Source organism: Lepidothrix coronata, unplaced genomic scaffold (genome assembly GCF_001604755.1).
Source record: "Lepidothrix coronata isolate B3197 unplaced genomic scaffold, Lepidothrix_coronata-1.0 Scaffold37, whole genome shotgun sequence".
Taxonomy (NCBI): Eukaryota; Metazoa; Chordata; class Aves; order Passeriformes; family Pipridae; genus Lepidothrix; species Lepidothrix coronata.
Window position 1 is genome coordinate 7,434,125 of NW_016690217.1, and position 18,936 is coordinate 7,453,060.

The 18,936-nt window shown below is 41.7% G+C and overlaps 1 protein-coding gene across 1 annotated transcript in view; it reads left to right on the forward strand.

Moving 5' to 3' along the window:
* ADGRV1 (adhesion G protein-coupled receptor V1) overlaps positions 1 to 18,936 on the forward strand; it is a 272,818-nt gene that overhangs the window by 176,468 nt on the left and 77,414 nt on the right. The window contains exon 90 of the mRNA XM_017812706.1: positions 17,869 to 17,985. Within this exon, the coding sequence (XP_017668195.1) occupies positions 17,869 to 17,985 (117 nt within the window). The remainder of the gene's footprint in view (positions 1 to 17,868; positions 17,986 to 18,936) is intronic.

Sequence of the window (18,936 nt, forward strand, 5' to 3'; positions counted from 1 at the left end):
GACAAACATTCTCTGTGTTTGGCTGGTGTTGCAATAGACGATAAGAAGGATAATGTCAAGTTCCTAGAAAAAAGGGGTTACAGAAAAAGTGCTGTTGTTCGCATCTTGAAAGTAAATATGATTAATTGCTTTAGAACTATCAGTTAAGCAGAGAGGGTGTTTGCTTTCTTATATGTGCTCCCCTACACAAAGTTGTTCTGCTCAGCTTGTTTTCATTGCATATGTGATTTAAGTATACACTCTTCAAAGCTAGTTTTCAGAACTCTGTTTTCTGTCTTAGGGGTTTTTTTTTGCCTGCGGAATTACCACACACATGTGAGAAATATTCATCTTTTTGGGCCTGCTGAATGTAAACAACTCTAAGTTTTACAGCAACAGAGCTGCAGAGGAGCTGCAGTCATCTCAGGGAAGGAATGTAAACCAGGCTAGGCAGCTATCAGCTCACAAATAGCTCTTTTTAAAGAGCTTAGATCAGTAGTTGTTTGACTCTGTCATATCAAGAGAAAATTGCTCTCTGTGCTATCAGTGGCAGGAGCATATTCAGTATTTAAAATGATCCCAGGAAAAATAATTAAGCCATGGATATTTATTCCTCTCACCCTGAATACTGTATGTGAGTTATGATTTGAAGGGAGTTCTCCAGTGCACTGCATTATACAGTATATATCCTATGAAGTCACAGATTTTCTGTTCTTGTAACTTGCTTTGTCACTCACCTAGTAGTACATAGAATGGTCTGGATATCAGTTTCACTATCATTAAATCATTAGTCATTATGTATAACAAGCTTTCCTTACTCCTGTAGAAGGTACAGTAGAAGACTTTATTTTTGAGCCTGAAAATTCCTTAGCATCTTAATTACCTGTGAAATACTTGCTTGTCTAAAAGCAATTTTTGTGCAAGGTGGTTTGTTTGCAAATGAATTTGAAATGTTTCGAGTTTCTTTTTCTCGTTTCAGTTTGATACAATGAAATAGAATATGACTCAGAATTGCTGCCCTGTTAGGAATGGACTTTGTTTTTCTTATAAGTTAGAATCAATGGTTTACATAATTAGAATTATTAAATGCAGTAGTATTAAATGAGTGGGTGGGTGGGTAGTGCTTCTTCACTGCTAAAGTTGAAAGAATTTAAAAATAACTAATGTCATGACTAAAATAAGATGAGCTGATAAAAACAGGTGACAGAAGTCACTCAGTGTTACAGTGTTAAGCCTTTACAGAAAAAAACCCAAACAAACAAAAATTGGAGACCAGGAGTTTCATTCATACTCCATGAAGTCTGGAAGTGGGTCACTGCACATAGCAGGATGGAAAGTTCCTCCTCCTTCTGAAAATTTAGCAAGTAGGACTGGCACCTTCTACAATAGGTGTGAGGCCTTGAACTAGAAGGCCAGACAACTAATGAGGTGGGCAAAGGTCCTTCTGGAACAGAAGGGTCTCCTAAAGCAGTCTACAGGTCAGTCGGTCTCATTTCAATGCCTGGTAAAGTCATGGAAACAATTATGCTAGGAGGTATTGAAAAACACTTGGAGGACAACGCAGTCATCTGTCACAGCCAGCACGGGTTCATGAGGAGAAAGTCCTGCTTGTCAAACCTGATTTCCTTCTATGACAGGGTAGCCCACCTAGTTGATCTAGGAAAAGCAGTAGATATAATATTTTTGGATTTCAGCAAAGCTTTTGATACTGTCTCTCACAATATCCTTCTGGGCAAAATGTCCAGTGTATAGCAGGATAACCAGCTATATGCGGTGGGTGAGCAACTGACTCACAAATCGGGCAAAAGAGTTACAGTGAATAAATAGGGTGACATCGGGCCAGTGACCTGTCACCAGTGGGGTTCCACAGGGCTGCATCCTTGACCCAGTCCTCTTAAACATCTTCATTGATCACTTGGACACAGACTTGAATACTAAGTAAGTTTGCTGATGACACTAAATTGGGAGGAGCTGTTGACTCCTTCTAGGGTAGGGAGGCCCTGCAGAGAGACTTCAACAAATTAGTGAGATGGGCAATCAGCATATGAAGCTTAACAGGGGAAAGTGCCGGATTCTGCACCTGGATGGGGCAACCCTGCATGTATGTACAGACTGGGGAATGAGAGGCTGGAGAGCAGTACTGTGAAAAGGGACCTGTTTGATGGCCAGTTGAATGAGTCAACAGTGCCCTGGCAGCGAGAAGGACCAACCATGTCCTGAGGGGCATCAAGGCAAAGCACTGCTGGCCAGTTGAAGGAGGTGATTGTCCCACTCTGCTCTGCACTGTTAAGGCCTCACCTGGAGTTCTATGTGCAGTTTTGGTCACCACAACATAAAAAAGACATTAAGCTATTAAAGAGTGTCCAAAGGAGGGCCACAAAGATGGTGAAGGGTCTGAAGGGGAAGCCTTATGAGGAGTGGCTGAGGTCACTTGGTTTGTTCAGCCTGGAGGAGACTGAGGGGTCTCAATATCCTCATGAGAGGAAGCAGAGGGGCAGGTACCAATCACTTCTCTCTGGTGACCAGTGACAGGACTCAAGGACATGAAGCTGAGTCAGGGGAGGTTTAGTATAGATATCTGGAAAAGGTTTCTTAACCAGGAGGTAGTTGAGCCGTGGAACAAGTTCTCCAGGGAAGTGGTCATAGCACCAAGCCTGTCTTGAGTTCAAGAAATGTTTGGACAATGCTCTCAGGCACATAGGTGATTTTTGGAGTGTCCTTCACAGGGCCAGGAATTGGACTTGATGATCCTGATAGGTCCCTTCCAACTCAGTATATTCTGTTTCTGTGATCTTATAATTACTATTCATCTTGTCCCCACTTCCCTTCAGTGGTGATATTCCTTCTTGTTGCCACAACTTAGTGAAGTCTGTGTCAAGGCGAGATGTCCATCTTTTTGAATAAAAAATAAGCAATACTTAAGAAAATGGGAATAATTTTCAATTTATCACATAACACCTTTGCTTCAGAGAGGTGTTTTTCTAAAAAAAAAAAATAAAAGTTTGGGCTCAAGTCCTGCTGGATGCTAACACAAATCTGGTTTCCCTAGAGTTTGCGTTGACTTCCCCATGCAGACTCCCTAAGGTGCAATGTCTGACCTCTGCAGTGTCTTGTGATCCATAACAAGAGTCTCCTTACTGATGCCCAGCACTCACAAAAGAGTCTCAAAGCTGCTTACAGCTGATGTAAATAATGCTTTCTCTCTAGGTTGTCTGATTTGCCCAGTAGTTGGATTGGCACTGTAGGAGAGCTGCACAGACCCATTTTTACCTGTCCATTCCTGAGGATGAATCCTTGCAATATTGTGGCCAGTTGGGAAATGGCTTATGACAGAACTGTACTCTGGAGTCTGAGTTTTCATTTTAAAATACAATCCTACAACTTGAGGCTGGAGAAATAGAAGCAAATCACAATTTCAGCTTTACTGCAATATAGTAGGGGTTTTTTTCTCATTCAGTTAAGAGCTTGACAGGTCTCTGATATCTGTGAGCTCCTTGTTCATACCAGTATGAGGCTTTGAGAAATTCATGCCAAAACCATGGGTTCTGGCTCTTTTTCCTGCTGCCTTTTCCCCCTAAGATATTTGCAGAATTGACCCAGATATGTTACTTTGCCCTGCACGTCTTTGCAGTCTGAGCACAGAAAGTCTTTAGTCAAGTAGACTTTAAACCCAGTTTTTCTGTCTGAATGCTGAACATTTCTGTTCTGTGTGTACCCTGCTAGATTTAGGCTGAACTCTAAACTGGATTCTAGTAATTCTCCGAGTACTCCTGTTCGTTTCTTGCAGCTACTGTAAGCCCTTTTCTTAACCACTCACTTCTATCCAGAAAACCACCTACTATTTTACTTTCAGACCCTTTGTTATGTGTGGTCCATTCCACGTTCGCACAGCTGACTTGAATACAGTGGGAATAAATTTGCCGCTGTTCCCTTAAATCTAGCATGAGGCTTGCCTTAAGTCACCACCTCTGCGTTATCATCATCGTCATCATCAGGGCAAGGAAATGAAGTGTTTCAACTCAGGAGAGGACTTTGAAAGCAGGTTGGAGTGCATGTATCATCTGCAGAGAAAAGTGATGGATGCACTATCAACCTCTTCCAACTTAATATGCACTTTTTGATGGATGGCAGTCAGGCCCCTGCCTCTGTACTCTCCCCATCTACACTAGAATGTTGGATATCCACCTCTGGGAATAAATACATGTGTCTCATGAAACTAGAAGTTGTTTCTCTACTTCTGTCTTACATTAGCTTAGTTGGTCAGAGCATGGTGCTAATAAGGTTGTGGGTTTGATCCCTGTATGGGCCATTCATACAGGAGTCGGACTTCATGATCCTTGTGGGTCCCTTCCAACTCAGAATATTTTGTGATCCTGAGAATTTCTCTGCAGTTCATTTTCACATGTTGGCAGAACTGCAGAGCACAAATTGTAGCTAGATAAGGAAGTTTCTGTGTTTGAGTTTGAAAAAGTGATTCCGTCTGTACCCCTGAACAAAGTCTGTGGCAGGAGTACTCAACTTCTGAGTTCTATAAATACTTGAACCTCGCTCTGGAACTTAGATTTACAACACTGTTTATGTACTAAATGTTGTACTTAATGCCTGATCTATGCAGTTGCTTTAGGGTTGTTACAGTTCTAGGATCTTATCTTTTTGGCATATTTAATACATTTTTCTTTGTTTTTAATCAAAGTTATTGCTCAGCACTAATGACCCAATTCCTTTCCCCACTTGTTTACAGATGAGATGAGTCTGTAAAGAACAGATAAACCACGACTACTAAGACATTACTTAATGCTCTTTGATAGTCTGCATTGGCTGGCATGCTCGCAATGATTTTATTATACATATCTGAAAACTTCTGTCTTCAAGTGGAATCACCTTAAATCTTTACTGCTTGTTAGAGCCCATGCAGTTTATTAATTCACATTGATTGTTCTGGGTTAAAAACTCAATCTTTCTGCTAGCACAACAAATTCCAAAGGGTTTGCTTTCTGGTTTTGTTAGGAAACCTTCTGCTGCCTGGTAATTATGAAGCCTTTTGCACAGAGAAAATGGCAGTTAAAGGTATCTGTATCACAAAAAAATTATACTGATCACTGAATTCACAGAATTACAGAATCAAGTATCTTGGAAAAGAAGTCTGAAATCATCGCGTCCAACCTGTGACTGAACAACACCATGTCAATTAGATCATGGCACTAAGTGCCACTCCAGTCTTTTCTTAAACACTTCCAGGGATGGTGACTCCACCACCTCCCTGGACAGTCCATTCCGATGTTTATTCACCCTTTCTGTGGAGAAATTCCTCCTGATGTTCAACCTGAACTTCACCTGGCACAGCTTGAGACTATGTCCTCTCAACCTGTTACTTGTTGCCTAGGAGAAAAGGCGGAGCCTCACCTGGCTAACAACCTCCTTTCTGTATTGAGGTTGTAGAGCGATAAGGTCACCCCTGGGCCTCCTTCTCTCCAGGTCAAACAATCCCAGCTCCCTCAGCCTCTCCTCATAGGACTTACGTCTAATTCATCATTCTCTGGGCTGTATTTCAACGTTTTGAAGGAATCTCGATTAAATATTGGCACAAATATTTAAATAAGTAAACATTTCTTTAATGTCATAGGTTACAGATAATGGTAGAACTGGGGAATTTAGCTGTTTGCTCTTGTTGAAGAATGCTTGATTTGTGTTAAGTAAATTTCTGTTTATGTTTAAAAAGCTTCTGGAATTGCTTCAATTCAATATTCTTTCATCTCACACCAGACTTCATATTAGAATAGCTCTTCCAACCAATAAATGAAGACTGATCCCGTAGTCTTCTGAAGATCTCTCTTCTTATACATAAACCTCAGGGGTGTTTGAGACTGTAGACAGCATGCCCTCTACCAACAGAGGTACTGGTGAGAATCATAACCATTGGTTATGATATGGTTCTCTTGGTTATTTCTTTTTAAAGAAGATAAATAAATATTTATAGAATCACAGACTCATAGAATGGTTTGGGTTGGAAAGACCCTAAGGGTTATTTATTTCCAACCCCCCTGCCATGGGCAGGGACACCATGGGCTCTGCACTAGAGCAGACTGCATCCCTTCCCTCCAGTGTGTGGACTGCACCACTTAAGATTATCCTTCACAGTTGATTAGTTATACAGAGAAGCATGGGAGACCTCTCCTACCATGCTTAAAATATTACTCATGGCTGCACACTGACTGCATCCTGACCCTAGTTTATGGTGGGTCTGGCCTACCCTGTGTTCTGATTCCTACAGGGTGAAATCTCCAGTAGGTGTGCAGGTGGAATGAGAGCTGCCTGTTACTCCAGCCATCATCTATATTCTAGGGAGTGATTTTATCTTTCTCATCTTCAGATTATCTTTAGAATAGAAAAAATTTTTGTGTACTTATTGCAGGAAACTAACACCTGAACTTTAAGAAAAACTCTATCAAGAAATGTAGGAAGTGAGAAACCACATCATTAAAAGATTTTCCCGATTACCCCCCCGAAGTGTACATACCTCCTGCTTTAGAAGCCCATAGAGCAAATTAATGTGTCATGGCAAATCTGCTCAGGGGCTAATCTGAACTTCTAGATAGGAAATAATATGAGACAGATCTTACCGCAGAAAATCAACATCTGTCAGAGGAGCTTGTTTTGTACCTGCCAAATCAGTACATTCAGAGCCCCGAGATCTGTCTGAATACTTGAACCTGGAAAAGACTGGAGATATACTTTTGATGATTTCAGGAAGAAGCTTTTTCAGCTTCTATTTGCATCATTAGAATAAAAGTATTGTGTTGTTGAGAATCTTGCAGTGGGACTGGGGAGTCTGACTTGTGTTTCGTAATGACTAATGAAGGAACGTGCATCTTTGTCGCAGATCTAAATGCGGGAAATCAGAAACTCTCTCTATAGGGTCCTATGCCATTTGTCTAAATCTGTATATAAAACTAAGTGGGTTAGGACCTCCTCAGAGCCTCTTAGTCCTTATTTTTCCTTATTTACAAAAAAAAAATTAAAATCAAGTATAACTTCTCAGTGAGTATCACTCAAAACATTCTTTGTAAGGAACAGCATGATTGGAGCAGAGGAGAAACAGTGTTACAGGAGTCCACAGAGTTGGGTACTTGCGTCAGACCTGTTTTGAGGAGGGTGTGAGCTACCCCAGCCTTTCCCCAGCAGCCAACTTCAACTGCATGGCTAACTGTGTGCTGCTGTGCTCTGTGCCATGGTGCCTCACCCCCTCCTACACCAATCCTGCACCGTCAGATTGCTGGCTCAGAGAAGCATGAAAAGTCCCTGAGCCTAAACATGGCAAGCAGAAAGGTCAGGGACTGAACCCAGCATGAAACCAACTGCCATCCTGCTCAGCTGGGGGAAGGGAATGAGTAACATACAGTAGCTGATGTCTAATCACTATGAAAATGGTTGCCAGTTCTGCTGCTGCTTAATAAGGTGTAAACATCTTTACACAAAGGTGCCACAGGTCACTGTTGTAAATACAATATCAGCATTTCAAGGGATTTTATTTTAGTTAGCTGTTTGGCTTTTCTTACTATGGCAGTTTGCAGTGACATAGAATCGACAGAGTTAAAGCAAATAATTCATAAACACAAAAATATCTCTAAAATACACAATGCATGTAAAGTATACAGTAAGGCTTTGGAACTGCTGTTCATAAGGTACCTATTTTTTAATATTAATGTCACTGACTTAACTGAAGGCAGAAATAAAGCTAAACCCACATGTATGGGTTTTTTTCTGGTGTCGGTTATAAAGCACTCCTCTCAATTAAACCATTTACTGATCAGTGAAGTCATTTAGCATTCACAAAAACTAATAAAGAAACTTTAACTGCTTATTTTTAGCAATATTAATACATAATAAGTATAAATAATAATAATAAATAAATAATAAATGAAAAGTTAGTTATCGAACTTTTCATTTGACCCAGTTAAAACCGTGTTTTGAATCTTCTAACTTACATAACCTTTCCCTCTGTGCTCTGAAACATGTTGTGTGTTGTATTGTTACTTTTTCCAGGAAGACTAACTTAGAATTTTTGCTAGTGTCCATGAATCTCTCCAAGTTTTTGCACATCCTTTGTTGATATTTTTGTCCTAGCATTTAATATCAGAACACAAAACACAAGAACATTTGGCTCGCATCAGTGCTGTCCTGTCCTACCGAGCAGCAACAAAAAAGTATGATTCATATGCACTGTTATTAAGCAGTGTCCCTGTGTTCAAGGAGGGAACCCCTTTTTTACCCATATAAAGTAAATCCAAAGCAGAAAAGAGCAGTTCAGTGAGGACATGAGAGTTTTAATATGTTTGTTGTCCTGAGTTATTTTTCATTGCAATTAAGTCGAACAAAGGGAACAGTGCTTTAAATTATGCCTTTGATACTATTCCTGTACTGAGACTGGGTTGGTATAATCATAGATATCATGTTGTTGGACTGTTTTCTTTTCTTTTTTAATAGAAATGCATATAAACCAGCTCCAAAGGCAGACAATCTTTTCCTACATGGGATAGGGAAGTAAATTTTGATTTATTAAAATAATAAAATGGATAAAAGAGAATAAAAATGTTTAATGTGAAAAGAAATTAAATATTGCTTTATTAATATAATAAGTAAATAAAACATATGGACCCGGCTAGCTTGGGGGTTCACTGCCAAATCCTCTTTATTCAAATGAGACAACAGTGTATGTATGGGTTAACACATCACACCATGTGACCTTAACAACCAGTAACAACAAGGCACTTCACTGCAGGTGTGATAGAATACTTGTGAAACTACATGTCCCAGGGTGCTATTCAGCACCCTTCCTGAAACCCGACCCCTACATATCCCCCTTTCTCTTTTACAACAAGTGATAGAACAATTTTTAACATTATGACAAGCAACAGAACGATTCTTAATTTTTTTTCTTAAACTTATTTTAACCATCTATGTAATCAGGGCCTAATGTGATAAGGCCTTTATTGAAACTGTTCATATAACTTTACTATCAGTGCAACTTCTATAACTTGTAATAAGCGTATTCGCTCCCAACTTTCTACTTAAAGTTTTATGTGTATTTGGGATAAACAACAACTCCACCGATCTGAGGGCTTTGGCACAACTGAGTAGAACATCGACTCCCACTTCCCCAAGGGCCTGCATGTAATTGGTAACCAGGAGAAATTCAACTCCATTTCAAGGAAAGGGCCTTTAGAGAACAAGTATTGTGTTAAGCAAGTGTAATTTGCTCAGGGCACATGAAGTATAAGTATCTCCAAGTCTACACACATACATGTCCACACAGCTTCTCTCATTCACGCCAAGGTAGATACCTTTTCATTCTCTTTTCACAGGTGCATACTTAAACCTTTTATTACGTCTTTATTTAAATCACGTAGTTTGGGTTTTTGTGGTGGTTATTAGTTATGTTTTTCTCAATCTGTCACTTCTGGGAGTCGTGTCTGGCAACTGTACCTGTTTTGAAAATTTGAAAAGGAATTAATATGAGGAATACGAGGCCTAACAAACCTAAATGATGTCTTACCTGTTTATGCACATCCATTTTCTCTTTTTCCCCCCTTTTTTGTTTTTCTTTAGAAAACCAAAGGTTAATAAATTCGAAGATACACACACAAGTTACTATTACAATCTGCCAACACAGCTTGAAACTTAGCATTCCCCATAAGTAACCAGTCTAAGCTGTAATTATTCAGCTTTTGTCCATCCATTTCTGGTAGCTGCTTTTTGCCCTTAATAACAAATTGAACAAACGTGTTAATAACAACTTAGACAGTCTCAGGTAAATAGCGAGGTAGAAACAGATGTGAAGGTCAGGCAAACACACAGTTTCTCTGCAGTTTTGTCCAGGAATGGCTTTTGGTAGCTAAGAGCTTGAATAAAAAGCAAGAAGTCATTTTATGCTTTTAATGTCTTTTTACCTCAAAAGTTGAAGGTTGAGAGATGATCCTTTAGCTGGAGCTTGAAGTAAAGTCAATAAGTCATTTTAATGTCTTTTAATGTCTTTTTACCTCAAAGTTGAATGCTGTGCAATCCTCTTTTTCATAGATTTGTTCCATTGTTGTGTTGATTAATCTTTTCTGGAGTATTTTGCAGTCCTATTTCTTAATGATATTGGTTAGAGTAATTATAGTTAGTTTTAACTCAGTCTCTTAAGCAGCTATGACCCACGAGCAGTTATTTTTACATTTTCGCTGACACTAAGCACACCTTTCTGGGATAACAGTATCTGAATGCATTAATTAACAAGCTTAAGAACTTTCTAAACATGTTATTTGAACTAAATTGTCACATTAACTTCTTCTATTCAGCTACATTTGAGAGCTTAACAACTTAACAACCTTACCAATTTAAACAAAGTTACTGAGGAACTAATGAAGAAATAGAAACAAACTCTTAAAGCTACAGTGTTCTTACTAAATGTTTCAAGACAACCAGATACATGTTAAATTGGTTTTGTATGTGCCTCACAGCGTTGAGCTGTGCAGAGGGGCAGCTCAGCTAGGCTGCAGCTCAGCCTCGCTCTGTTCCAGTACAAGGGGCGTTGCCTGTCTTTCCCGGCCCCGGCCTTGCTGTTTATTTTCTACCGCGGGCTGCAGGCTCGCCCCCCCCAGGGGGTCTCTGCCGTGGCACCGAGTGGTGGCCACGCCGCCTCATTCTCTGCCCGCGGCAGATTTCACGCAGGGCTCTGCCGTGTGCTTGCAGCTCGTGCTGTCCCAGCCCTGCGGGCTCTCACTCCCGCCCGAGCCGCCCAGAGCTGTGTCGCCGAGCCAGCCCATATAGCCGCCCCGGCTCCGGTGGGGCTCCGCAGAGCCGCGCCAGTGTGCGCTCCCCCGCGGACCCCCACATGCGCCGCGAGCCTTGCTTATGGCCCGTCCCGCCGCCACCCAAGCCGCCGCGGAGCCGCGTCCGGGCTCGCACCGTGTCCTGTCCCGGCACAGCACACCCTGCGCAGCTGCAGCTGTTGCTGTGGCCCCGGGCCACACCATGTGTCCCCCAGCCGGGGCCACGCCAAGCTGGGTCGGGTCCGCGCTCTGGCCGCACGGGACCCAGCGCTCCACGCGGCCGCACGCCGCGAGCCCGCACCGTGAGCCTCTGCAAGCCCCACAGCTGCGCTTCCCGCGCCGCCGCTGCTGACAAGTACCGCAAACAGTGCTTTTTCAAACCCCGCGCCGCTTCGTTCGCCCGCAGGCATTGTAGCTGGTGTTTATTTAAGGGATTTTCGCACTGCTTCTGCGGAGCGTAGCAGGTCCAACAGACTCCTTTCACAGCAGCACAGAGGCAGCCGGCGCAGGAGGAGTGCTCTGTCCCTGCGCTGCATGAGTGCTTGTCTTTTTTCAGAGGGGGTAAACCCAACTCCCTCGTGTGTCCTCTGTTGTTTCACTGCTTACTGAACTAACATGCTCTAAGCGCGGTTCCTCAAGCTGGGACACTCGGCAAGCTGACTGTGGGCAAAATGTCGACTCCCAGGCCGCGGCATTGCCGCCACACGGCTGCAACTCGGCAGTGCCTCGTGGACTCAAGATCTATCTCTCCCTAATAACCACGTGGTTCGCGCCACGTGCTCGCTTCTGCCAGCGCAAAACCCAGCCCACGTCTTTTGTTGGGGTCTCTCGTTTTGCACGCGTTTACCCCACCCCCACATCTGTTCTCGGTGTCTGGGGGAGTCCTTTGTCTGTAAGGGCTCATGGGGGGAACAGAAGGTTTAAAGCTTTTCTCCGTGGATGAGTTTAAGTTTCTTTGTGAGATTTTTAAGTTGTACACATCTTCTATCTTTGTTTTCTCTTGACCTGTCTCTCCAAATTTTTTCCAAGCAGTCACCCTAAGGATTTTGCTTAGCAGAAGTCCTGATACAGTTATTTCTATCATTTCCCTTGAATTTTAGCTTCCCATGCCAGCTTCTTGAGTTCTCTGTAGCTTTACCTTTTCTTTCTTTCAAACCTTGCTCTGCCAGGTCTCTCATGCAGACAATACTTAGGTTCTCGGAGCTCCCACGCGGCTCTACTGCACGACGTTCCAGTCCTTTTTGCACTGGTATTCAATATCCTTTCTTTAACGACGTTTTCTGCCTGCTTTTAGCTCGGTATATGACGTCTGGCTTTATTTCGGAGAGCGTTTCTCAGCTTTTAAAACAAGCTCGTTCGAACGCTACGTAATTCTCCTTGTTACAAGGCAGCCTCTAATCATCCCTGATACAGGGAGTGGCCCCAGTTCAGGCACTAGATATTGCTTTATTAATATAATAAGCAAATAAAACATACAGACCCGGCTTGATTGGGGGTTCACTGCCAAATCCTCTTTATTCAAATGAGACAACAGCGTATGTATGGGTTAACACATCACACCATGTGACCTTAACAACCAGTCACACCAAGGCACTTCACCGCATGAGTGATAGAGTACTTTTGAAACTACATGTCCCAGGGTGCAGTTTGGCACCCTTCCTGAAACCCAGCTCCTACAATGAAATGACCACTGTTAGGATCCATTTTCGTAAGACGTATATAAAGCCATTTCTATCTAGAGGAAGACAAGGTCTAAAGCTTTGTGAGTTCGTACTGTGAAACAGTAATTTACAGAAATTGCAAAAAGTGGCATGAGTATACTGACATGTTCCTGTTCTAGAGGAGCTGACCGGTTGCTCTTCAGGTTTCTCTGGGTGGGGAGGATTTTTTTCAGCTACAAGAGGCAGAGTGCTTCCTGCTGGAATGAAAAAGTGAAACTATTGTGAGGAGATGTATTAGGCCCTAGCCCTGTGCTCTCCTTCAGGGCTAAATGTTTGTTGTTCCTCTGCTTGATGCTTTTATATCTGATGGGGTTAGCCCTCTCCACAGCTCTTTCCCTAGAGCATTGCAAGGTGTTCTCTTTCTTTTTTCTTCACCCATCACAACATGCTGCCTTTTCAGCACTTCTTGCAACTGGGAAAGATTATTACTCTCAGATTAGAATTGGACTCGATGATCCTTGTGGGTCCCTTCCAATTCAGCGTATTCTGTGATTTATTCTCCCCTGTAAAATATTTTTCACTTCTTAAAACTATAAATTATGCTTTACTGTTTTATTGTTTTATTTTTACCATTTGTTCTACTTATTACTTAGGGGATTTAATATTTGCAGTATCTGTGCTGAAAGTTCCTGTTTTCTATTTTTGAACAAATTGTATAGCTAAGCATGAGATACACTTAGGTGTTTATAAAATAATTTTTTCAGTATTTGCTGCATTCAGGCTGAAGAATTTGGACAGAACATTAAGACAGACTGGTTTGGGTGGAATGTGGTAAATCAATTACCTTTAGAGTTCAACAGAAAAACCTTCATGTCCTTGTCACTGGGTGTTGTGCATTCTCTGAAAAGGAATACATTAAGTGATATGGTTTGCCATAAAACGCAAAGGAAGAAGTCTTATTTAAGTTGTTTGTTTTTTTAAAAAACAAAAGGTATTACTCTTTCATCACAATGCTTTGAATTCATCAGTTTCGTTGCACTTCTGTTGAATGGCTCTGAAGAATTGTCACATTAGCAACTTTAATATAATCATCATCATGGCGAGGCTTCGCGAACGAAGATTTGGGAAGGCTCTATCCACATTTGCTACAGGCACGCTGGTGGCTTATGAGGCCAATACGTGACAGACATATCCGATTGCAAAAGGCACAGCAGAAAGACTCCTTAGGTGGTGTATTCTGCAATTTACGGTTCTTTCTGCGCTGCCTTTTTTCCTCGAGAGTGATCCTACGTGTGTTCTCGAAGGAGACAGCTGCGTTATAGATGGTGTGTCTCCAGGCCTCCCGATTTGAGGCCAGGGTAGACCACTTGTGGTGATCAATATGGCCAAGGCTGAGATGTTGTTTCAGGGAGTCCTTGTATCTTTTCTTCGGGGCTCCTCTCATGCGGCAGCCAGTGGCAAGTTCACCATAGAGTAGGATCTTAGGGAGGCGGTGGTCCTTCATCCTTGAGACGTGCCCTGCCCATCGCAGCTGCGTTCTCAGTAACATGGCCTCAATACTTGTGACAGCTGCTTGCTCAAGAACAGATGTGTTGGTCACATAATCTGACCAGTGGATGTTTAAGATTGAACGGAGACAGCGTTGATGGAAGCGTTCTAGGAGACGCAGGTGGTGGCGGTAGATGACCCATGTTTTGGAACCATATAGGAGAGTAGACAACACTATGGCTTTGTAAACACTGATCTTGGTGCTTTTCTTCAGGTGTTTATTATGCCATACTCTTTTGTGGAGTTTTCCAAAAGCACTATATGCCTTTGCTAACCTGTTGTCTATCTCTCCGTCGATCTTACCATCTGAGGAGATGAGGCTACCAAGGTAATTAAACTGTTGGACTGATTTGAGCTCTGATTGGCCAATGGTGATGTGGGGATGATGGGGGACTTCCTGAGGTGCAGGTTGATGGAGGACCTCTGTCTTCTTTAAGCTGACTTCAGAGCCAACAGGAGCACCACAGACATGGTATTTGTCCTCAGACAACTGCAAGAGAAGTGTAGGGAACAGAACAAAGGTCTCTATGTAACTTTTGTCGACCTCACCAAGGCTTTTGATACTGTGAGCAGAAAAGGTCTGTGGCAGATTTTGGAACGTTTAGGTTGTCCCCTCAAGTTCCTTAAAATGATCATCTCACTCCATGAGGATCAGCACGACCAAGTCAGATATGACAACACACTTTCTGAGCCCTTTTTAATTAAGAATGGAGTGAAACAAGGCTGCGTTCTCGCTCCTACCTATTCACCGTCTTCTTTAGCATGATGCTCCAAAGGGCCACAGCAGACCTTGATGATCAGGATGGTATCTACATACGATACCGTACTGATGGAAGCCTATTCAATCTAAGGCGACTGAAGGCCCACACCAAGACCTTAAACCATCTTGTCCGGGAGCTGCTTTATGCTGATGACGCCGCCCTTGTGGCCCACACAGAAGCAACCCTGCAGCGTTTAACATCCTGCTTTGCAGATGCTGCTGAGCTCTTTGGACTGGCAGTCAGCTTAATATAATACTTTCCAAACAAGTTCAAATCAGTTTTCAGTCAATCTCTCTGTCTGCATATCCAACCTGTACGTCAACAGCCTGTCATCTTTTGGGACATAAAGTCAAAAGTCTTACGAAAGTCCAGGTAGACAATATCTGCTGCTCTCCCCTCATCTACTAGGCCCGTCATTTCATCGTAGAAGTTTACCAAGTTGGTCAAGCATGACTTTCCTCATTGAAACCATGCTGGTTACTCCTGATGATTTTCTTATCCTCAATATGCCTGCATGAGCACCATGAGCTGCTTTGTCACTTTCCCATGGATGGAGGCTGACCAATCTCTAGTTGCCTGGATTCTCTTCCTTGCCCTTCTTGAAGATGAAGGTGACATTTGCTTTCGTCCAGTCTTTGGGCCCTTCTCCCTGTCACTGTGGTTGGTCAAAAATTATCTGCCAGCTCACTCAGCACTGGTGGGTGCATCCTATCAGGTACCATAGTCCAGTTTCCTTCCACCAAGAGTACACCTTCCTTGCTCCCACCTTACCCCCGGTCTCTGGAACCTGGAATTCCTGAAGGCTGGTCTTATTAGGAAGGTCTAGAGCAAAGACAACATTTAGTACTTCCACGTTTTGTTGCATTGTAAAGTTAAGATTTGTTTCCATGTGTCATGTGATGTATCCCCATTTTAATGTCTAACATATCTTAGCATTTCAGCACTTACCACGACAAGCTAGAATACTACTGCTCAGTATTGCACTTACTTTTCTTCATACGTAATTCTTATTTCAGGTTTCAGACAAGCTACTTATCTCTTGGCTGTTGTTTACCTGATTGGTATGGAATTTCGTTGGTCTTCTGGTCTTTCCTTTTTCTCTTTAGTACAATTTTCAAAAGGGGCTGTGGTGGGTTGACCTTGGCTGGACACCAGGTGCCCACCCAGCCACTGTATCACTCCCCTTCCCAGCAGGAAGTAATGTAAAATAGTAATGAAGGAGGATTAGTCCAGGAACTCAGATCTGAGAAGAGGCAGACTAATGGGAAAAGACAACTGTGGGAGGGTGATGAATGAAGAGAGGTATTGCGCTGATCCTAAAGAACTGGTTGGGGGAACAGAAAATAACATGCCCAGGCAAAATGCACCAATGATAGAAAGAAGAGAAGCACTGAATGGTAGTGAGCTGACATCTAGAAAGGTGTGAATGGCTTTGAGGACTGAAGTATGAAATACAGGAATATTTCTAGAACAAGCTGAACAGTCATAAATTCTAGACTAACAGCAAAATTCTTTGCCAAGAGGTAGGTGATTGGAAATAAGAAGAAAAGCTGTGTGTACCAGATGATCACTGAGGTATTACTATATATCAGTCCAAAAAGCCAATTGTATCCTGGGCTTCTTTAAAAGCAGCGTGTCCAGCAGGTTGAGGGAGGGGATTTGTTCTCTCCACTCCACTTCTGTGAGACCCCATCTGCAATCATATTTGGAGTCCCCAGCACAGGAAGGACATGGACCTGTTAGAGTTCGTCCTGAGGAGGGCTACCAAGATGATTTAGAGGGATGGAGCACCTCTCCTATGAGGAAAAGCTAGGAGAATTGGGCTTGTTCAATCTGGAAAAGAGAAGGCTTTGGGGTGACCCAGCTGAGGCATGCCAGTACCTGAAGTGAGCCTACAAGAATGATGCAGGGTTACTGTGAGAAACAAGGTAAATTGATCCAGGCAGATGCTGTATGCATGGAACCAAACTGCTTTTGCTGTCCAGACCAGCTTAAGCATCTCTGCAGAGTTTTGAGTTGTGCAGTGGCTTATTTAACCCTGAGAAATGTAGCCTCAGGGAGAATACTACTGCTGTGAATTCATGATAGTACGAACCCCAGGAGGAAATCCTGTGTAACCTGAGAGACTTTCCACAGAAATAAAACCAGATATAAATGGACCATGAATAAGTGCAGGCCAGAAACTAGGAGGCAGCTCTCAGCTAGCAGAGGAGTGGTGTTCAGATACAACCTACTGCTTGGAAACAGCATTACAAAAATAATTCATACAGGAACATAAAAATTTGTAAATCATCTCATGTTTATAGTTCATATTTTGGTGTTGCTGATGTAGGTTGAATACTCTGGTACTAATTTCATTGAAGTAGTTGCTAGGTAAGTGACTTAAAGTTTTAAAAGAATTGCAGTATCTGATTAACTGAGTAAATGACTGTCAGATGGGGACCCTGTCAGAGATCTTTTTGCTGTTTAACAAAAGTGCATTGATTCACTTTAATTTTTTTTCTTCACTTTTTCAAGCAGAATCTTGTCATTTATATGCTATCACCTTAATTTTCAATGTGATACAGAACTGTCACAATCAAATGAACAAAAGTGTCAGCCTGCTACTTGGATGACTTAAGTGACTTGTTATCCCTTAGTTAGATCATTTTGGGTCAAGACTGATCACGTTGAGAAGTACCAGGAAAAAGCAGTATGTTATCATCTCAACATAGAACTAAATAGCAGTACACAAAAGTTGTGTGAAAAGGGCTATCTAAAATCGTAAGTTCTCTGTAAAAGGAGCTCTGAACAATTGGTATTATAAGGAGCATATATTTTGAAATCCCAAGAGAGAACAACTTTTTCCTACAGGTGGTACATATTTTTCTTATTAAAGGAATAGGTTCCTTATTACAAAAGGTTGCACACTACAGTTAAAGCTGTTTTTGTGGTTGACAGTGTAACTTGTTTTGTGTGAATATTAAATGTCCAAGATATTTTTATGTACCTCTGAAAACAGTAATTGATTGTATATTTTACTTCCAAACTGAAGATTCCTCCCCATTGTCATTATTAAATTAATTTTTTTTAATTCCAATATACATGTATTCATTTTTTCCCCTGCAGATTTCATTTCTGGCCTCTGCTTACATGAGCCAGCATATCTCAGAGGAAAGCTGCTCTGCCCTTGCATCTGTTACGCATTATCTTTACCTCTGCCAGTTCAGCTGGATGCTTATTCAGGTTGGTCTCTTAGTCTTTTTCACTGCTTCCTCAAAACATCTGTTAAAGTAACTGACAGTTAGACTGTATTTCTATTATACTATAGTGTGTATATATATATATATATATATATGAAATTCAATGCTACTAGAAGGCAAAACATTACGTGGCTTTTATTAAACCTAGAGTGTCACAGCTCCAAGGATATATATCTGAACACTATAAAGATTTTTGCCACTCATGTCCATTACAACTGTGTAAGAATGCCCTCATCTCACTTCATCCTTTAAGTTACTGTCTCAGAACTCTGAAGAACTGTTTTTCTTAGTGTTAATAGTGTTTTTAAGCTTTCTCATTTGGTCTTTTGAAGCAGTCTCTTACAGGTGAGATGTGAATGTAAACTACACTGTAATTTTTTGAGTCAGTAGCATTTTAGTCATTAGACTTGTATAACGTGACACACGTACCTTCATATGTTTGCACTAAAATGAAGAGTATATGTATTCATAATTTTTATAGAATCATAGAATCATTTAGGTTGGAAAAACCCTCTAAGATCATCAAATCCAATGGCTAACCCACTACTGCCAAGTCAACAACTAAACTATATCCCCTCCTTTTCTCCAGGACGAACACCTCCAGCTCCCTCAGCCACTCCCCAGTGGCTCCAGGCTTGTGCTCCAGACCATTCACCAGCTCTGTTGCACTTTTGATATATTATATAATAGTAAACAGCGGTGGTGGAAAAAATGGTTGAACTAATGTGGAACACTATGAACAATCAAATTTTTTATGGAAAATTGCATCCAGTTGTAAGTTAGTCAAAATAACAAGCTGTGGGGTTATTTGAAAAATACATTTTCCTGGCTTTGTCTAGAAATGTATATTTAGCACCAATACACAAGTTATACCATTTATTTGTCTTTTATTTTAATAGGATATGTCCACAGGACATTTATTATAGCCTACAGC